Raw genomic sequence first — 22,378 nt, 5'->3', positions numbered from 1 at the left:
CGAACCCGCGGGCTCAGGCAATCCACTCACCTCAGCCTCCCAAAGGCGCAGGATTACAGGCTGAGCCACCGAGCCCGGCTAGTTTGTTGTTTTAAAGAAAGCAGTTGTATCTTCTGATCAGTAAAATACTCATGTATTTAACTTCAGTGTTCTTTATTAAATGGTAATTGCCTAAGATTTGAAGGCTGTAGTCCCAGCTACTTGGAAAGTTGAGCATTGATAATATAATTTGAGATGATGGCTAGCTTTGTTTAATGAACAATTCAAGCATAATTTTTAAGAATGAGTAAATTAAATGAATATAAATGGGATAAAAGTTTACAAATAAACTTTTCATTGTTTCAAAAATCTTTTTCAGTAACTTAAAGTTATGTTAAGTTAATAATCAAAATGTTGAAGTCTTTTCTAAGTAAGTTAAACATTAATCATTAAACATAAATTTAAGTTTCTGAAGTTTTTATATGGTATAAGAAAGCTAAATATATTAGATCAGTTAATAAACATTTGACAGAAGATCCTTCTAAAAAAAGATGAAATGTTTTCATCTATATAACTATATTAAACAGTTAAAAAATTATTGCCAAGTTTTTCACTGGAAATGAGGGTTACTAAGAGTTACAACTGTAGTTATTATGTGGAAATTTAACTACTAGATATAAGAGAAACAATTCAGTATATAGGGTATAGAAAAAAATATAATATGTTTTTGGAAAAGAAAATTATAAAGAAGTCATGAGAGGTTGTTTTAAGTTGAAAGCATAAAAAAAGTGATAGGTAAACTGGATGGATATGGAAAGTTGGGAAAAGAAAGAGAAAGGGACAAATTGTGAGATTACAGAAATTTTGTCTTGTGTGGTCAAAGCTGATTGAGATTGGGTGGATTTGTTTGTAAGATTTTAGTAGCCGGGCTTCCGTGGCTCAGCCTGTAATCCCAGCATTTTGGGAGACTGAGGCTAGTGGCTTGCCTAAGCCTGCAGGTTCGAGACCAGCCCAGGCAACTTGGCGAAACCTCATCTCTACAATAAGTAAAAAATTAGTTGGGTATGGTAGTGCACGCATGTAGTTTCAGCTACTTAGAAGGCTGAGGCAGAAGGATCACTGGAGTCCAGTGGGTCGACACTGGGGTGCCGTGAGCATGCCACTGCACTCCAGCCTGGGTGACAGAGTGAGACACCAACTCAAAAAAAAAAAGATTTTAATAAAATTAGCTTTAGCATTAATAATTTATGAGAGATAATAGAATGCTTTTGTTTACCTTTTGAGTAAGCTGAAAAGAGATGAAAGAAAAAGGGAAAAATTTGCCTCATGCTGTTTTTACCAGGTTTTTTGACTGAAAAACTGTCTCCTCTTTTTCTATGACTAAAACAAATTTTTTTTTTGCTTTTTAAATGATCACTTTTGCTAAATTAACCACTGTTTCACAGTTACCTATGATCCTAATCTAATCAAGTGTTTTAAACCTTTGATATTTGACAAACTTCTCAAAAATCAAATTCTAAGTTAAGTCTTTTTTACCTCCAAGCTAGCCTTTGAACATTCTAAAAAGAACCCCTGGAAGTTCAGGAGAGACATATTAGGCTTATTTGGTACGTAAAAATCATACAGAAAGCATTGTTAAGTAATAAATGGTGTTTAACTTTGAGTTTTATTTGTATAAGTGTGTTATTAATGTGTTCCAAAATTAAATCAGATTCCTAAAAATCTGATTTGTCTTGGTATATGCTATCAATCATAATTATAAGTACTACGCTGGGGTTTTTTGGGGGTTTTTTTTTGAGTTGGAGTCTCACTCTATTGCCCAGGCTGGAGTGCAGTGGCATGCTCATGGCCACTACAGCCTCAACCTGCTGAGCTCAGGTAATCCTTCTGCCTCAATCTTTCAAGTAGCTGGAACTGCAGACAGGCACCACCACACCCGGCTAATTTTTTTTTTTGAGTTGGAGTCTCACTCTGTCACCCAGACTGGAGTGCAGTGGCTGCTCCTGGCCACCGCAGTCTCGACCTGCTGGGCTCCGGCGATCCTTTCGCTTCAGCCTTCCAAGTAGCTGGAATTACAGACATGTGCTACCATGCCCGACTGATTTTTTGATTTATTGTAGAGATGAGGTCTCGCTGCCCAGGCGGGTCCCGAACCCGCGGGCTCAGGCAATCCACTCACCTCAGCCTCCCAAAGGCGTGGGATTACAGGCTGAGCCACTGAGCCTGGCTTAATTTTTTTTTTTTTAATTGTAGACATGAAGTCTCACCAAGTTGCCCAGACTGGTCTCGAACTTGTAGGCTCAGGAAATCCTCTCACCTTGGCCTCCCAAAGTGCTGGGATTATAGGTGTGAGCCACTGTACCCGGCCCAGTTTCTCTTTTTTTTTTCAGTTGGGATGTCACTGTGTGTCACTCTGTCACCCAGGCTGGAGTATAGTGGCACAATCATGGCTCACTCAGCCTCGATTTCCTGGGGTCAGGCAATCCTTCCACCTCAGCTTCTCAAGTAGCTAAGACTACAGGTGCATGCCACCATACCTGGCTAACTTTTAAAATTTTTTTGTAGAGACAAGGCTTCGCTATGTTGCCTAGGCTGGTTTCAACTTCTGGGTTCTAGTAACCTTCCCACCTTAGTCTCCCAAAGTGCTGGGATTACAGGCATAAGCCTTCACACCCAGCCATGATGGCCTTCTTGAATAGTTGCTTCAGTGAGCATCTCACTATTAAGCCCTGGACCTGGCTCAGCAAGAAATAACTATATAGTCTTCTTCCAAAAGGAACGTGTTTTTCTTTACCTCACTTGGATATCAAGCTGCTTCAAAATTTGCCCACATTCTTCACATAGCGCTTTCTTCTCCTGCTGTAACCCAGACACCTTTTTTGACAATTCCTGATTGTTCTTGATATGCTGAAAAACATTTTAAAATAATAAGAATACTTAAGGTGTAATGTTGAGGAAATGTAAATTGGTGAACCTTTCTGCTGCAAAAGGCTTACAGTCACTCCAGCTTCTGAGATCATAGTAGCCTTATGTGATTCCCATCCTTGCAGATTTCCTGAAAGCCAGCAGCTATTTTCCTTGAGTTTTGCTCCACCAACCTTGCCAACAACTTTGTAAGCAACTAATTCTCTATATTAAAAATATTCCAATTTGAATTACATAAAATGAAAGCTGTTCTCCTAACTTAATCCTGACTGAAAAAGCATCGAGTTCTAGAAGTGGCTTCAGTGAACAGAAACTCAAAGCTGGGAATTTGGGATTGGTTATCTGATCTGAAATTTGAAGATGGTATCATCTTGTTACTAGTATTAGCAATCTATGGCAAAATAATTGATTAAATTATCACTTATAATTGCCAGTAATGAAGTGGTTTGGAAGACCACATGACTGGTACAAAGAATGTTATAGTGGAATTGAGAAATGCAAGGTTAGTGAGGTGGACTAGCCATATCTGACCATATTAATGAGCTTAGGAGAAAATGTCCAAATTGGGTATTTAACTCCTGGAACAAAGCATAGTCAGAGAACCAGAAAGCTTATATGAGTGCCCTAAAAGAACTTCTCTCTTGCAGCAGAAGGTCAATGTATTCAAAAACCAAATCCCAAATATAATCAAGCGAATTGCAGAATTAGAGCACTAGTTGATTTAATAGCCTTATCAGGTCTCTTATATAATAAACAAGACTTTGGGAATGCATGGAAACCTGAGAATTGGGAATGAAGACATTTGTGAGGACTCCAATGACACTGAGTCCTCTGGACCTCTAAATTAGACTGAGCCTCTCTTGCCAGCACAAGCAGTCCTTCCTTGGCTGTCTAAGAAGATCAGGTTTTAGGATTCTTTATTGATCTCACTTGAGGCAGTTACCTTGTAATGGGACGCCTGTTGTCCTCAAGACCTACCACTTGATGTGTGGATCCCAACACATATTGGGGAGTGGGGGTTGAGTGTAGGGACTGACCTAGAGATTGCCATATTGAAAGAATGGCAAGATTTTGCCAACTTAAATTGGCAGAAACTCTAGTAATATATGCAGGAATGTATTTGTAGAAAGTTAAACTAGGGAGAAAGGAATAGACAATTGAATCTTAATCAACATGAGGGTTAGGGGTGCTGACCCCCTGCATAGTTGAAAATCTGTTCATAACTTTTAACTCCCACAAAACTTAACTAATAGCCTACTGTTGACTGGAAGCCTTACCAATAGCATAAACTATTGATTAACACATATTTTGTATGTTCTATGTATTATAGACTGTATTCTTACAATAAAATAAGCTAGAGAAAAGAAAATCCTAAAGAAGAGAAAACATACTTACTATTCATTAAGTGGAAGTGGATCAGCCTTGAATATTTGTCTTGAATATTTGGAACCCTTCAGCCAGATTTCCTAATGTCAATTTGTTTTCTGGCACTGCTTCTTTTTGTGGTCTTCCATATTGTCTAGCACTAGTTCAAAAGCACTCATCTCTATCAAGTAGTCCTCTGCTAATTCCTCAGGTGTGGGATCTATTAGCTCTTGAATTTCTCCAAGATCCACTTGAAACTCTTTACCACCTCCCACTTTTTTTTTTTTTTTTTTTGCCATATCTACGATCTCGTTCTTGATTTCCTTGACTGACTCTGTCATAAATCCTATGAAGTCAGGAACAACACCTGGGCACAGTTCTCTCCAGCAGGAACTTATTGTTTCGGGTTTGATGGCTTTCACGGCTTTTTCTACAATGATGGCATCTTAATGGTGTAAACCTTCCAGACTTTTATGATGTTCTCTCTATCAGGGTTCTCTTCCATAGTGTTGACAATCCTTTCCATAGAGTGCCTTGTGTAATGAGTACCTTAAATGTTCTTATGATTCCCTTATCTAGAGATTGAATTAGAGATGCTATGTTTGGGGGCATGCCTCTGGTGTTGAACTAATGGGGTTCTGGTGCCCAGAGGTACTGTCTGATATCAAAAGTAGTTCCTTACAAGCAAGGTACTTCCTGACTACAGGGACAAAGCATCAACAGAACCAATCTAGAAAAAAGATTCTCATCCAGGTCTTCCTGTTGTACAGTCCAAAGGCTGGCAGCTGATATTTATCTTTTCCCTTCAAGGCTTAGAGGTTAGCAGCTTTATATATGAGTAGTCTTGATCATAAACCTGATCGCAAGCCAGGTGCAGTAGCTCACGCCTGTAATGCCAGCACTTTGGGAGGCAGAGGTGAGAGGATTGCCTGAGCAACTTGGCAAGATCTGGTCTCTACAATAAATCAAAAAATTAACTGGGCACAATGGCGCATGCCTATGGTTCTAGCTACTTGGAAGGCTGAGGCAGAAGGATAACCTGAGTTCAGCAGGTTGAGGCTGCAGTGGCCATGAGCATGTCACTGCACTCCAGCCTGGGTGACAGAGTGAGACTACAACTAAAAATAATAAAAATAATAATAAAAAATAATAAACCTGATTGCCTTTGAACAAAACTGTAGAGTTAGCCTACTCCTTCCTGCCTTAAATCTTGGTGCTTACTTCTCTTCCTTACTAATAAGTATCCTTTGTAGCATTCCCCCCCCCTCCCCGCCCAGAGCAGGGCACTTTTATCTACACTCAAAAACCTGTTCAGGTAGATATCCTATCTCCTCAATAATTTTCTTAATGGCATCTCGGAAATTGTCTGCTGCCTCTTGGTCAGCAGAAACTGTGTCTCCTGTTATCTTGACTTTTTTTTTTTTTTTTTAGCTAAACCTGTTTCTAAAATTATCTAACCAACCTTTGCTGGCATTAAATTCTTTAGCTTTAGACCCTTCACCTTCAGTTTGCTTTAAGTTTTCATATAATGACCTCTTTATCTTGAATCATATTAGAGTCTATAATTATGCCTTTCTTATAGCAATCCTACACTGACCTAAAAGCTGCACTCTCAATATAACATAAAAAGGTATTTTGTAAAAAGTACTAGGTTTTTGCACCTGCTGGTGTAGCTGCAGCAATGACTTCTTGGATTTCTTTTTCTTTTTTTTATAGTGGTCCTTATGCTGGATTCATTTACCTTGAAATGGCCTGCAACTGCAGCTGCAGACCTCACCTACAATACATATGAAGCAATTCAACTTTTTCTTGTAATGTCATGCTTTCTCTGCTTCTTGACACTTCCATGTTACTACTGGCACTTTGTGTAAGTCCCATGGTGTTATTCCAGGTTTATGGTATTGCACTAAACACAATTAAAAACAAAACAAAACTCCAGAACCACAAGAGATCTCTTTTCACTTGGATACACAGTTTATCACAAACGAACTTATGTGGAGATGATTGGCTTCACATGTGTTTTAAGTAGATACTGGCAACATTTGAGCTCACTGCAATAGCAACAGGCTAAAAATTATTACAGTAGTACAGTGTGTGCTACAGTTAATTTTATACAATTATGATTGAATTATCTATATTTGTTTACATTTTCCTTAACTGCAAATGGCATCATGTACCATCTATAAGAGTTTAAGTGCATATTTTGATAAATCTTAACTTTTTATAATAGATTTGTACATATTTTATGGTAGCAAATGATAAAACAGGCTAGTAGTTACATATATTTTATGCACTCATAATTCACTTTTTCTTTTTCCTTTTTTGAGTTGGAGTCTCACTCCATCGCCCAGGTTGGAGCGCAGTAGCTCACGGCCACCCCAGCATCGACCAGCTGGACTCAGGTGATCTTTCCGCCTCATTCCAAGTAGCCGGAACTATAGGCACATGCTACCACACCCGGCTAATTTTTTGATTTATTGTAGAGACGACGTCTCACCATGTTGTCCAGGCTGGTCTCAAACCCCTGGGCTCAGGCAGTCCTCTCACCTCGGCCTCCCAAAGCGCTGGGATTACAGACTTGAGCCACTGCGCCTGGCCTCACTTTTTCTTATCTTTTCTGATTTCCAGGTTGTGTGTTTTATCTGCAGGTTTTTCCAAATAGTTGTAAATCTACAGAAAACTTTCCAATATATTGTTAGGAAAAAAAATCTGTATGCAAGTGGACCTATGCAGTTCAAATCCATGTTGTTCAAGGGTCAGCTGTAATGTTAAATAGGCTGAATTTGGCTGGGCATGGTGGCTTACAACTGTAATCTCAGTTCTTTATGAAGCCAAAGGGGAGGATTGCTTGAGCCCAGGAATTTGAGACCAGCCTGGGCAACATAGCGACACCTCATGTCTACAAAAACAATTTAAAAACTAACCAGATGTGGTGGTGCTTATCTGTAATTCCAGCTACTTGGGAGGCTGAGGCAGGAGGATTGCCTGAGTACAGGAGGTAGAGGCTGCAGTGAGCTGTGATCGTGTCACTGTGCTTCAGCCTGGGTGACAGAGTAAGATTCTGACTCAAAAAAATTAAAAAATAAAATTAAAAAAAATAGTTTTTACAAATAGATTGAATTTATTGATATGAATGTACTATCAGAAACTCAGGATTTAATGTGTTAACTTGACCATCTAAGAGTGATTTTACTTGTTTGCTTGGCTGACTGAAACACGGACTCAATAGTGACCTATATTAAATGATGTTAAGGTATAATACTACATTGGTGTAAAGAAGAGAAAAGAATCCAAAAGTTTAAGCAGATAGGAGATTTGGACTGGATTTATCATGGGTGACCTTCTCACCAACCTCATAACCAAAAGACACTCCCTTCACCAGGGCTTTACCAAATACACTGGTGAGAAAGCACAGGCTTCTTTGAAATGTTAATACTAATCTGCTGAGGACAATAGTGGGAAGTGCCAATATTAAAATGTCTCCCTGATTTTAATGGAGATGATGGTACTATAAAATGTCGAAAGTCAAGTGACAGTGCTGAACCCTCAGATACAAGGTGGGCATGATTACTATTAACAGGCAATAGGGCCAGATATATAATCAAAGGGCTTGGCTTACAGCAATCTGGTTGTAATTAATTGATCACAATGATTGTAGGGCTAAAATAGAAGGGAAGCCAATTAAGGTCTTACTTGAGTTGGTTTTTTTTTGAGTTAGAGTCTCACTATGGCCCAGGCTGGAGTACGGTGGCACTCTCACAGCCATTCCAGCATCAACCTGCTGGGCTCTGGCAGTCCTTCCACCTCAGCCTTCCAAGTAGCCAGAACTACAGGTGCGCACTATCAAGTCCGGCTAATTTTTATTTTATTGTAGATACAAGGTCTTGCCAAGTTGACTGGACTGGTCTCAAACCCGCGGGCTCATGCAATCCACTCGTCTTGGCCTCCCAAAGTGCTGGGATTACAGGCTGAGCCACTGACCCCAGCCTACTTTTTTATTTGTTTATTTATTTTAATATATATTTTTTATTTTAAAATTGCGGGGTACAGTTAAGAGTTAGGTATACAAATATTCATTGTGCAGGTACCCTTGTTGATGAGGTGTGCCCCCCCTTTCCCCAGACAGATATTGACTACCATTAATTCCACCTCCCTTCCCCTCCCTGTCCCCCCCAACAGTTTCCCGCCACTGTCAATCCTTTTCTTATAGTATTACTGTAGTTGGAGTTGTTGTTTTTTTGTTTTTGTTTTTGTTTTGAGTTGGAGTCTCACTCTGTCACCCAGACTGGAGTGCAGTGGCCACTCCCGGCCACCGCAGCCTCGACCTGCTGGGCTCTGGAGATCCTTCCGCCTCAGCCTTCCAAGTAGCCGGAACTCCAGGCACGTGCTACCACGCCCGGCTGATATTTTGATTTATTGTAGAGATGAAGTCTCGCCAAGTTGCCTGGGAGGGTCTCGAACCCGCGGGTTCAGGCAATCCACTCACCTCAGCCTCCCAAGGCGTGGGATTACAGGCTGAGCCACTAAACCCAGCTGGGTAGTTGGAGTTTTTAAATAAATTTTAAAAATCTCTTGGGCCTAGTGAATAGAGGGCCAATTTACAAAATAATGGCCTCTTCTTGCTCCATCCCTAGGCCTGAACTAGTTCACAGGCCCAGAGTCCTTTGATGGCAATGCCAGGTACTGCCACAAATACATGATCTTCTCTCAAACTTTCCCCCAAAAGGCCAGCAGCCTTTTAAGAAAGTGGCTGGGCACTGGAGAAAAGGATTAAATAGACTTTTGGGGGAATTACAGCACAGTGATTCTGAGTCAACATCAATACCTTGAAACCCAAAACACCACTTAGCTTTACAGTACAGAGTGAAGGGTTAAAGAAAATAAGGTGAACATTTGAGTTTAAAATTACAGTGTGGGCCAGGTGCAGTGGATTATGCCTGTGATCCCAGCACTTTGAGAGGCCAAGACAGAAGGATTGCTTGAGACCAGGAGTTCAAAATCAGCTTAGGCAACATAGTGAGACCTTGTTTCTACAAAAAGTCAAAAAATTAGATGGGCATGGTGGTGCATGCCTGTATTTCCAGTTACTTTGGGAAGCTGAGGCAAAAGAATCACCTGAGACCAGGAGGTCAAGGCTGTGGTTAGCCATCATTGTGCCACTGCACTTGGCAACAGGGTAAGACCCCGACTCAAAAAAACAAACAAAAAGACAAAATCACAGTGTGTCTTAGAATGTGTCTGCAGTGGCCAGGTACGGTGGCTCAAGCCTGTAATCCTAGTACTTTGGGAGGCTGAGGTGAGAGGATTGCCTGAGCCCACGGGTTCGAGGATAGCCTGGGCAACTTGGCGAGACCTCATCTCTACAATAAATAAAAAAATTAGCTGGGCATGGTATCTTGTGCCTGTAGTTCTGGCTACTTGGAAGGCTGAGGTAGAAGGATCACCGGAGTCCAGCAGGTTGACGCTGGGGTGGCCATGATCATGCCACTGTACTCTAGACTGGGTGAATATTTCTGTAGTGATTTAATGCCTCAGTGTATGTTTTATAGTGGGCTTAGTGAGTTTCTGAATCTCCCCAGTGCTTCCCTAATTCTTGAATATGTAGTCAGAACAGGCAATCTGGAATAGCAGATTCACTACACTGGATTTCTGACCTGAGCAGTGAAGGTTATTAATGGTAGAAAAAGCAAAGTCCTTGCCAGGTACGGTGGCTCATGCCTGTAACCCCAGCACTTTAGCAGGTGGACTAGCAGGTGGAGGCGAGAGGATTGCCAGAGCCCAGAGGTTTGAGAGCAGCCTGAGCAATTTGGCGAGACCTTGTCTCTACAATAAATAAAAAAATTAGCTGGGCATGGCAGCACATGCCTTTAATTCTAGCTACTTAGAAGGCTGAGGCGGAAAGATTGCCTAAACCCAGCTGTGGTGGCCATGAGTGTGCCATCACATTCCAGTCTGGGTGACACAGTGAGACTGTCAACTCAAAAAAAGAAAGAAGGAAGGAAGGAAGGAAGAAAAAGAAAGAAAGAAAGAAAGAAAGAAAGAAAGAAAGAAAGAAAGAAAGAAAGAAAGAAAGAAAGCAAGCAAGCAGGCAGGCAGTCAAGTCCTCGAAGTTGCCTCTTTAGATTCTGGAACCAACAAATATACCTTATTTGCTTCATCAATCTATTTATCAAGTGACCCTCAAGTGTTCGGGTTTTAGGGGTGCCCAAAGCATGCAAGACATCTTGCTTCCTCTCAACTTTTGGCAATTATAAATAAAGCTGCTATAAATCTCTATATGCAAGTTTTTGGGTGGATATAAGTTTTTGACTCATTTGAGTAAATACCAAGGAGCATGATTGCTGGATCACATGGGGAGAGATGTTTAGTTTTGTAAGAAATTATCAAACTGTCTTCCAAAGTGACTGTATCTTTTTGCATTCCCATCAGCATTGAGTAAGAGTTCTTACTGCTTCACATCCTTGTCAGCATTTAGTGTTGCCAGTGTTCTGGATTTTGGCCATTCTAATAGGTATGTAGTGGTATGTCATTGTTATTTTATTTTTTGAGTTGCAATCTCACTCTGTTGTCTAGGCTAGAGTGCAGTGGCACAATTATGGCTCACTGCAGCCTCGATCTCCTAGGCTCAGGTGATCCTTCCACTTCAGTCTCCCATGTAGCTGGGTCTAGAGACATGAGCCACCACACCTGGGTAACTTTTTGATTTTTTTGTAGAGACAGCGTCTTGCTATGTTGCCCAGGCTGGTCTCGAACTCTTAGGCTCCAGCAATCCTTCTGTCTCAGCTGGGATTACAGGTGTGAGTCACCACACCTAGCCTCATTTTTTTTTAAAGCAGGATTTATTGAGAGGACAGAAAAGTTCCCACAGTGGGAGGGGTCCTAAGGGGATTGCCTCATTGTTTTAACTTGCATTTTCCTGGTGACATATGATATGAAAGTTTCTCTCTATTTCTGGTTTACTGAGAGTTTTTATCATGAATGAATGTTAGATTTTATCATATCCTTTTTATGCTTCTGATACAGTTTGAACAATGGTGTTCTCTCCAAAATTCATGTTGAAAGGTAATCCCCAATACAATAGTATCAAGGGGTATGGCTTTTGGGAGATGATTAAGTCACAAGTGCTCTGCCCTCATGCATAAGATCAGCACCTTGTAACAGGGCTCCAGGGTGAAGGGAGCACTCTCTTGCTCTTTTGTCCCTTCCACCATGCAAGGATGTAGAGCTCCTCCCCTCTGAAGGATACAGCAAGAAGGTGACATTTTGGAGGCAAAGAGCAATCCTCACCAGGGATCAATCCTGCTGGCATCTTGGTCTTGGACATCTCAGCCTCTAGGACTATAAAAACTAAATTTCTGTTATTTACAAATGTCCCAGTCTCAGGTATTTTGCTATAGCAGCACAAACAGACTAAGATAACATCTATTGAAAAGAATAATGTGATTTTTCTTCTTTAGCTTGTTAATTTGATAAATTTCATAATTGATTTTCAAATGTTAAATCAGCTTTGCATACTGGGGGTAAGTCATACTTGATAATGGCGCATCATTCTTTTTATATATTGTTGAATTTGATTTGCTAGTATTTTGTTGAGGATTTTTGTATCTATATTCATGAGAGATACTGGTTTATAGTTTTCTTTTCTTGTAATATCTTTGTCTGATTTTGGTATTAAGGTAATTCTAGCCTCATGGAATAAATTAGGAAGTATTTTCTGCTTCCATCTTTGGAAAGAGACTGTGGAGAACTGATGCAATGTCTTTCTTAAATGTTTGCTAGAAATCACCAGTGAAACCACCTGGGCATGGTGCTTTCAATTTTGGAAGGTTATGGATCCAATTTCTTTTATAGATATGGTACTCAGGCTCTCTATTTCTTTTTTTTTTTTTTTTTGAGTTGGGTTACCACACCTGGCGTCTATTCTTCCTGTATGAATGTTGGCAGATTATGTCTTTCAAGGAATTGGTTGCCTTTTTTTTCTCTTTCTGTCATTCACAGCCTCCACAGCCTCGACCTGCTGGGCTCAGGTGATCCTTCTGCCTCAGCCTTCTAAGTAGCTGGAACTACAGGTGTGTGTTACCACACCTGGCTGATTTTTTTTTTTTTTATTGTAGAGGTGAGGTCTCACCATGTTGCCTAGGCTGGTCTCGAAACCTGGGCTCAGGCAATCTTCTCGCCTCAGCCTCCCAAAGTGCTGGGATTATAAGCTTGAGCCACTGTACCTGGCCTCAAGGAATTGGTTCTTTTCAGCTAGGTTATTATATTTGTAGGCACAGAGATGTTCATAATTTTTAAATTATCTTTTTAATGTTCATGGGATCTGTAGTGATGCTCCCTCTCTCATTTCTTATATTTGTAATTTGTGTCTTCCCTTTTTTTTCAGTCAGCCTGGCTAGAGATCTATAAGTTTTATCGATATTTTCAAATAATACATTTTTGTTTGTTTGTTTGGGGTTTTTTTGAGTCAGGGTCTCACTATGTTGCACAGGATGGAGTGCGGTGGCATGATTATGGCCCATCACAGCTTCTAACTCCTAGACTCAAGCAATCCTCTTGCCTCTGCCTTTCATAGTGCTGGGATTACAGGCATGAGCCACTGTACCTGGCCTGGTTTTTGTTTTTTACAATTTTCTCAGCTGTGCACGGTGGCTTATGCCTGTAATCCCAGTACTTTGGGAGGTGGAGGCGAGAGGATGGCTTGAGCTCAGGGATTCGAGATCAGTCTGAGTAACTTAGAGAGACTTCATCTCTACAGTAAATCAAAAAATTTTAGCCGGGTGTGGTGGCTAATGCCTTTGGTTCCAGCTACTTGGAAGGCTGAGGTGGAAGGGTTGCCTAAGCCCAGTAGGTTGAGGCTATGGTGGCCATGAGCAGTGTACCACTGCACTCCAGCCTGTGTGACAGAGTGAGATTCCGACTCAAAACAATTTTTTTCTCTATTAAATTTTCATTTCAATTTCATTGATTTTTGCTGTGATTGTTACTGGTTCTTTTGTTCTACTTACTTTGGATTCAATTTACTCTACATTTTCTAATATTCTGAGGTTTAGGTTTAGACGATTTTTGATATTTCTTCTTTATTTTCTCCTCTGTGTATTTTTAAATAGCTTGTCTTCAAGTTCATTGATTCTTTCTTCAGCTTTATCCATTCTGCTGTTAAGAGCCTCTAGTGCATTTTCAATTCAGCGAATGTATTTTTCAATTCCAGGACTTCTATTTGATTTTTTAAAACATCATTTCAATTGGTTACATTTCTCTGATAAACTTCTGAATTTCTTATCTGTGTTATCTTGGAATTGGTTGTTTCCTTAAAAAAACCATTATTTTTTATTTTTTTGAGTTGGAGTATTACTCTGTCGCTCAGACTGGTGTGCAGTGGCTGCTTCAGGCCACTGCAGCCTCGACCTGCTGGGCTCTGGTGGTCCTTCCGCCTCAGCCTTCCAAGTAGCTGGAACTACAGGTGCGCGCTACCACACCTGGCTGATTTTTTGATTTATTGTGGAGATGAGGTCTCATCAAGTTGCCCAGGCAGGTCTCGAACCCGCGGGCTCAGACAATCCACTCACCTCAGCCTCCCAAGGCGCGGGATTACAGGCTGAGCCACCGAGCCCGGCAAAAAACATTACTTTGAAGTATTGATCTGAGTATTCACACATTACCATCTCATTAGAGTTGGTCACTGACTCCTTATTTGTCTGTTTGGCAAGATTATGGTTCCCTGTTTGCTGGTTTTTATTCTGGTGTATATCTTTTTTTTCCTATTGATAATTAGTTACTTATTCCAGTATTCACCGTTTGGCTTGTTTTGGTCTTTCTAGGGTATGTTTGCAGTTCTTTGCAGTTCTAGGGCATGTTTGTACTTTCTTTGCAGTTCACCCTTTACCCTAAGTCACTGACTCCTTTTCAGCACTAGAGGGTGCCTTAAGTTCAAGTTTACTTTAGCTCTCAGACATGTTGGGTGTGCTGCCCATCCTGGATAGGAGGAGTCCCAAAGGGGATACGCTGGCCGGATGAAAAGGCTGGCTAGGGGCTTGTGCCAAGGGGGTCTGTAGAGTGTGCTTCCTACAGTGTGGCACTGGTGAACAGCTACGCTGATTTGGCATCTCCTTTGGCTGAGATAAAGAGCACGATCCCACCCACTTTGACTCTGTCTCAAGCTGCCTTCATGTGTTTTTCTCCTTTGAAGTACTCATGATGCTTCTCATCTTTCTTCTTTTATACTAAATGCATTCAATGTTGTAAATGTTCCTCTAAGTACTACCTTCACTACATTCCACAAATTTTGATAAGTTGTGTTTTCATTTTAATTCAGTTCAAAATATATATACTTTAATTTTTATTTTTGAGTTGGAGTCTCACTCTGTTGCCCAGGCTGGAGTGCAGTGGCATGCTCACGGCTACCACAGCCTTGACCTGTTGGGTTCAGGCGATTCTTCCGCCTCAGCCTTCCAAGTAGCTGGAACTACAGGCACATGATACAATGTCCGGACAATTTTTTAAATTTATTGTAAAGATGTGGTCTCAAATCCCTGGTCTCAAGCAATCCTCTCTCCTTGGCCTTCCAAAGTGCTGGGATTACAGGCTTGAGCCACCGCGCCCAGCCAAAATATTTTTTAAGTATCTCGTGAGGTTTCTTCTTTGATCTATGTGTTGTATAGAAATATGTTGTTTAATATCCATGTATTTGAGAGTTTTCTAGCTATCTTTCTGTTATTGATTCCTAATTTAATTCCATTAGAGTCTAAGATTAGACATTATATGATTTCTATGTTTTTATGTTTCCTAAGGCCCAGAATGTGTTCTATCTTGGTGAATGTTCGATGTGAACTTGAGAAGAATGTGTCATCCACTGTTGTTGGATGAACAGTCTATAGATGTCCATTATATTCAGCTCATTTATGGTGTTGTTGCATTCAACTGTCTTCTCACTGATTTTCTACCTGCTGGATCTGTCTGTCCATTTCTGATCAAAGAAGATTAAAGTCTGCACTACAATAGTGAACTCATTTATTTCTTCTAGGAGTTCTATCATTTTCTGACACTCTATTTTTAGGCACATACAAATGAAAGGTTGTTATGTCTTCTTGGAGAACTGACCCCTTTATCATTAAATAAAGGTTTTTGCTTGTTTGTTTGTTTGTTTGAGTCAGAGTCTCACTCTGTCACCTCGGCTGGAGTGTAGTGACACAATCACGGCTCATCACAGCCTTGAACTGCTGGGCTCAGGCATTCCCTCCACCTCAACCTTCTAAGTAGCTGGGACTACAGGTGTGCGCCACCACATCTGACTAATTTTTTTTATTTATTGTAGAGACAAGGTCTCGCCATGTTGCCCAGGCTGGTCTTGAACTTCTGGGTTCAGGAAATTCTTTTGTCTTGGTCACTCTCAAAGTGCTGCGATTACAGGTATGAGCCACCAAGCCCAGTGGCTTGTCATTTTTCTTTTACTTTTTTTTTTTTTCAGTTGGAGTCTCAGTCACACAGGCTGGAGTGCAGTGGCCGCCCCCAGCCACTGCAACCTCAACCTGCTGGGCTCAGGCGATCCTTCTGTCTCAGTCTTCCAAACAGCTGGAACTAAAGGCACGTGCCACCATGCACGGCTAATTTTTTGATTTATTGTAGAGATGAGGTCTTGCCAAGTTGCCCAGGCTGTTCTCGAACTCGCGTACTTAGACAATCATTTCACTTCGACCTCCCAAAGTTCTAGGATTACAGGCATGAGCCACAGGGAAAAACTTCTTTTAACATTTCTTGCGGCAGGGCTTGGTGGCCGGCCTGTAATCCCAGCACTTTGGGAGGCCAAGGCAAGTGGATTGCCTGAGCCCGGGTTCGAGACCAGCCTGGGCAACTTAGCAAGACCTCATCTCTACAATAAAATAAAAAATAGCTGGGCGTGATAGCATGCGTCTGTAGTTTCAGCTACTCAGAAGGCTGAGGTGGAAGGATCGCTGGCGCCCAGAAGGTCGACGCAGGGGTGGCTATCAGCATGCGGTCCACTGCACCCCAGCTGGGGAAGGAGTGAGACTCCAACTCAAAAAAAAAAAGAGAGAGAAAAAAAAAAATTTCTTGCAAGGCTAGTTTCTGGCAACAAATTCCCTCAATTTTTGTTTGTCTGAGAAAGTCTTAATTTTTTCCTTTACTTTTAAAAAATAATTTTGAGCCGGGCTCGATGGCTCAGCCTGTAATCCTGCGCCTTTGGAAGGCTGAGGTGAGTGGATTGCCTGAGCCTGTGGGTTCGAGATCCGCCCGGGCAACTGGCGAGACCTCATCTCTACAATAAATCAAAATTAGCTGGGCGTGGTAGCGCGTGCCTGTAGTTCCAGCTACTTGGGAGGCTGAGGCAGAAGGATCGCCGGAGCCCAACAGGTCGAGGCTGCGGTGGCCGGGAGCAGCCACTGCACTCCAGTCTGGGCGACAGAATGAGACTCCAACTCAAAAAATAAAAAGTAAAAAAATTTAAAAATAATAATAATAATTTTGTAAGGGACGAAATTCTAGGTTGGTGATTCTCTTCTCTCACCACTTTAAATATGGCATACCACTCAGTTCTCTTACTTTCATGGCTTCTGAGGAGAAGTTGGATGTAATCGTTTTTTTTTCTTCAAAGTTTTCAAACAATGTTTATTAAAGAAAGAAGGGAGAAGAGAAAGGAAGACATGCCAGAGCTGGCATGGGTGAAATAAACTGCCATAATTCTTATCTTTCATCCTCTATAGGTAACGCTTTCTTTCTTCTCCCCACTCTCTCTTTTAGACTTTTTTCCTGTTCTTTGTGTGTGTATGTGTGTGTCACTTGAAAATTCTATGTCTAGATGTAGTTTTTCTGGCATTTATCCTGCTTGGTGTTCTCTGAACTTCCTGAACTTGTGATTTGGTGTCTGACATTAACTTCTGAAGTTCTACATCTTATTATTTCAAATACTTCTTCTTCATTCCTTCCTCTATTTCTTCTCCTTCATATATTTCCATTATGTGTCTGTTACACCTTTCGTATTTATCCTATAGTTCTTAGATATTCTGTTCTGCTTCTTATTTTTTTGCTTGCTTTTTAGTTTTGTAGGTTTCTATTGAGTTATCCTTAAGCACATAGATTCTTTCAATTGTGTACAGTCTACTAATAAGCTCATCAAAGACAGTCATCATTTTTGTTAGTGTTTCTTATCTCAAGCAGTTCTATTTAGTTCTTAGAATTTTCATCTCTTTGCTTACATTGCCCATCTCATCTTGCATGATGTCTACTTTATTCATTAGAGTCCTTAGCATATAAATCGTAGTTGTTTTAAATTTCTGGTCTGACAATTTCAATATTCCTGTAATATCTGAGCCTAGTTCTATTGCTTGCTCTTTCTCTTCAATCTGTGTTTTTTGCCTTTTAGTGTGGCCTTTTCTAGTACACATTTGCTTGCTCAAGGGGTTCATGGACAAATTGCATGGTAGCAGAAATATATATTTTTCCATCAAGGCCAATCCACTGAATTTGCCAAAAGCTAAGATCCCCAAATCAATGCTTAGCAAGTGATATGATATGGCACCATCATCTGGGAGGACCAGCAAGACACCTGATAGTAGGTTTACTACAACAGATTCCTTCTATCACAGATAGATGAACAGTTTGCCTTCAGTTTGCTTCTGTCCGGACCACCATCTGTGGATTTAACAAATTCCTTATTTCTTGTCATGCTATATGACTCAACAATGCTTCTGAACAAGAAAATAATTTTACGGTAAGAGAAGTGAAACAATTACTCATATATATGTGATTCATTGGTCCTACTGCATGTTCCATCTTTCAGGGAAAAAAAAAAACCTGAAAAGCCATGAAATGACCCATGGAAGACTTAACTATGATGCTAGCTAGGGGACAATATCTCATAGGTTTGGGGTGTTGTCTTATAAGATGATGCATAAGCTTTTAACTGTAATTAATGTATGCTGTTGTTTCATAGCCAGAATACATGGGAAAAAAACCAAGAGATGAAAGTGGGAGTGGCTTCTCCTGCCAATATCCATTAGCAAAACATGTGCTATTGCATTACAGGTAGGTAACTTTATAATTAAATTTTTTTGTTTGATTAGTTTTTTGTTTTAGTTTTAGTTTTTTCTTTAGAGACACAGTCTTACTCTGTCACCCAGTCTAGAGTGCAGTAGTGTAATCATAGCTTACTGCAGACTTGAACTCCGAGCTTTAAGTGATCCTCTTGCCTCAGCCTCCCAAGTAGCTGAGACTACAGCTACGTCCTTAATTCTAAGGATCTGGCTTATAATTAAGTTGTAATGTTACAGTATTATCTATGTGGATTGAGACTGAAGTAGGAATTAATATCACCCTTAAATGATCGCAGATACTGATAGGACATGGAGTGTTACTTTTTTCATGGAGAGATTGTGTCTTTATTTATATGAATTATAGTGCATCATATATATATATTGAGTACAGGGGACTTTACTGATAGTATATGATAAGGTGGGGTTCCCTAGGGCCCCCTACCCTAATTCTTCAGGGGGTCTGGCATGGACACTGTAAAGAGGGGAGATTCTCAGTGTGGTGGGGGACTGAGTGTGTCAGGGACTCTTTAGCAGCTGAAGGCTTCTCTCTTCCTCTCGTGCTCTTGCTGGGGCTGGTGTTCTGGGGACTCTTACTCTTGGAAGCCATGGACCATGGGGTCCACCACCCTGTTGCTTTAGCCAAATTCAGTGTCTTACCAAGAGATGAGCTTGACAAAGCTGTTGCTGAAGGCAATGCCAGCTCCAGCATCAAAGGTGGAAGAGTGGGTGTCACTGCTAAAGTCAGAGGACACAACCTGTTGCTAGTGTAGCCCAGGATGTCCTTGAGGGGGCCCTCAGATGCCTGCTTCACTGCCTTTTTAATATCACCATATTTGGCGGGTTGCTCCAGACCACAGGTCAGGTCCACAATGGACACACTGGTGGTGAGGACACAGAAGGTCATGCCTGTGAGCTTCCCTTTCAGCTCAGGGATGACCTTGCTCATGGCCTTGGCACTGCTGGTGGATGCAGGGATGATGTTCTGGAGGGCCCTGCGGTTGTTGTGCCACAGCTTCCCAGAGGGACCATCTATGGTCTTCTGGGTAGTTGTGATGGTGTAGACAGTGGTCATGAGTTCCTCCATGATGCCAAAGTTGTCGTGGATGACCTTGGCCAGAGAGGCTAAGCAGGTGGTGGTGCAGGCGGCATTGTTGACAATCACGACGTTGTTCTGGTACGTCTTGTGGTTCACAACCATCACCAACATGGGGGTGCCAGCTGAGGAAGTGGAGACGATGACCCTTTAGGCTCCTCATGTAAGTAAGCCCCAGCTTTCTCCAAGGTAGTGAAGAGACTGATGGACTCCACTGCATAATCAGTACCAGCATTGCCCCATTTTATTTTGGTGGGATCTCGCTCTTGGAAGATGGTGGTGGGTGACTATGTCACGGAACTTGCTGTGGGTGGAGTCACACCAGAACAGGTAGACCATGTAGTTGAGGTCAATGAAGAGGTCATAGATGCTGATAATATCCACTTTGCCAGAGTTAAAAGCAGCCCTGGTGACCAAGTGCCCAATATGGCCAAATCCGTTCACTCCAGCTTTCACCTTTATTTTGGTGTCTCAGGGTCGCGGCTGGTGGTGAGCTAGAGCTATGGCTGTCTGTCGAATGGGAGGAGCAGAGAGCCTAGTACATCATATTAAGTGAAAGAATAATATTCTTCTTTTGGTTTAGAATGTTAGACCACAAGGTAAAAGCATTTGTATGGATCCAAAGTGGACAGTGCTAGTGTTCAACATGACCCCTCACTGTTGTAAATTTCCCCTGTGCTACAATAATGTTAGAAGTCTGAAAACTACATTTCTCAGATTTCCCTGCTAGCAGGGTTCAAGTTTAGTTTTTGGAAATGTGAGGAACTCACACACAATTTGGAAAGCATAGGTGAAACAAAAGCCATTGTTCTTGTTCTGTAGCCTGATATTAATATAATAAGAAATACATATTTTGGTCTTTGTCCTGTGTGTAGGCAACTGTTTCTAAAACCCTTGGACTCTTTAAAGTGACAAGTGTCTTTTTGTGTGCTAATGAGAAGATCCATGACTAAGGGTTCCTAGATAGCATCAGGATGGGGCTGTTGCCTGGGGCCTGGGGGTACCAACTATGTGATTAGAGGGCTGGAACTTTCTTTCTTTTTTTTTTGAGTTGGAGTATCACCCTGTCACCCAGACTGGAGTGCAGTGGCCGCTCCCGGCCACCACAGCCTCAACCTGCTGAGCTCTGGCGATCCTTCCGCCTCAGCCTTCCGAGTAGCTGGAACTGCAGGCACGCGCTACCACGCCCAGCTAATTTTTTTTGATTTATTGTAGAGATGAGGTCTCGCCAAGTTGCCCAGGAGGGTCTCGAACCCACGGGCTCAGGCAATCCACAAGGGCTGGAACTTTCAACCTCACCCAGACTTCCCAGGAGTGAAGAAGGGCTGAAGCTTGAATTAATTGCTAACAGCCAATGATTTAATCAATCAAGCTTACATAATAAAGTCTTCATAAAACCCCAAAAGGGCAGGGTTTGTAGAGCTCCAAAGTTGCTAAATACATAGAGGTCCTAGAAGAGTGGTGTGCCCAGAGAGGACATGGAAGCTTCATATCCTTTCCTGCATACCCTTGCCCTATGCATCTCTTCCACCTACCTGCTGTTCCCGAGTTGTATCCTTTTTATAAAAAATCAGTAATCTAATAAATAAACTATTTTCCTGAATTCTATGAGCCATTCTAACAAAGGATCAAACTGGAGGGGGGAGTTGTGGGAACCTCTGAGTTTACAGCTAGTTGGTCAGAAGCTTAGGCAAAAACCTGGACTTGCAACTGGCATCTGGAATAGGGGCAATTGTGAGGGACTGAGACTTAACTCATGGGAGGTGGTGCTATCTCCAGGCAGTAGTGTCAGAATTGACTTAAATTTTTATAGACCCAGTAGGTGTTCACAGAGAATAGGAGAACTGCTTAGTGTGGGGAAAACCCACATATCTGGTGTTAGAAGCAAAGTACTGAGAAAGGTAAGAGTAGAGAAGAAAAAAAACAGGTTTCTGCTTTTTCCCCTAACAGTTTTCCTCTAGCACTAGTGAATAGATGAAAGAACAGACAGCAGATGAAACATTTGTAGGGGTTTCTGGGAGAGTTCCTGCAAATTCCCCACTTTGGTGCTGCAGGAGGTGACTTCTCTGTGATCTCTACACTTCTGGATTTACTGAAAGCCCACAGCAGTTCTTTCTGACTTTCAACTCTCCCCCATCCATTCCAACATTTTATAAGCATCTTATTCACTGTGTTAAATCTCTTGTTGCTTGAACTAACTTAGAGTAGGTCCTGCTTTTCTGGCTGAACCCTGATTTAACTTAGTAAGTAGAGTGCTAAGGACTCAATAATAATTAGCTATTACTTGTTTATGAGAACAGGAATATTAAGAAATATATCTTTTTACTTTCTTAAGAGGACTAAACTGGTTTTTTTCTTTTCTTTCTTTTTTTTTTTTGAGTTGTAGTCTCACTCTGTTGCTTAGTCTGGAGTGCAGTGGCCTCAATGGACCTGCTAGACTCAGATGATCCTTCCACCTCAGCCTTCCAAGTAGCTGGAACCACAGGCATGTGCCACCATGCCTGGCTAATTTTTAAAATTACTGTAGAGACAAGGTCTTGCCATGTTGCTCATTCTGGTCTGGAACCCCTGAGCTCAGGCAATTCTCTCGCCTCCGCCTTCCAAAGTACTGGGACTAAAGGCTTGAGCCACCACATACCCCGCCTTTTTTCTTTTCATTGCCAAATTCCTAACTTTTAATGTGATTTATTCTCCAACTTGACTGGCAATAAAGAAGGAAAAATTAAAGTATTTTATGACCCTGTAAAGCTTTCTTTTGGGGACTCTGGCATCTTTTAAAACAATTACCTGCTCTGTTTGAAGTCTGGTAATAGACTTCAAATACCACCCCTAAAACTTCATCTACACATCAAGAAACTCTGCTCCCTTATCTTCCACAAGCTTCCTATTTCCTTTTTTGTTTGTTTGTTTGTTTTGTGGTTTTTTTTTGAGTTGGAGTCTCACTCTGTCGCCCAGACTGGAGTGCAGTGGC

The 22,378-nt window shown here is 41.4% G+C and overlaps 1 protein-coding gene across 1 annotated transcript in view; it reads right to left on the bottom strand.

The window, feature by feature from the left end:
- Positions 1 to 22,378, bottom strand: part of CCDC30 (coiled-coil domain containing 30) — a gene marked incomplete at its 3' end in the record, with an annotated part of 169,763 nt that overhangs the window by 14,895 nt on the left and 132,490 nt on the right. Inside the window, exon 10 of the mRNA XM_021717144.1 lies at positions 2,774 to 2,886. Coding sequence (XP_021572819.1) covers positions 2,774 to 2,886 — 113 coding nt within the window. The remainder of the gene's footprint in view (positions 1 to 2,773; positions 2,887 to 22,378) is intronic.

The sequence above is a fragment of the Carlito syrichta genome, unplaced genomic scaffold (assembly GCF_000164805.1).
Source record: "Carlito syrichta isolate Samal-C Ts95f unplaced genomic scaffold, Tarsius_syrichta-2.0.1 Scaffold309326, whole genome shotgun sequence".
Classification (NCBI taxonomy): domain Eukaryota; kingdom Metazoa; phylum Chordata; class Mammalia; order Primates; family Tarsiidae; genus Carlito; species Carlito syrichta.
The sequence above is the reverse complement of the archived record's forward strand: the minus strand, read 5'-3'. Positions and strand labels throughout refer to the sequence as shown.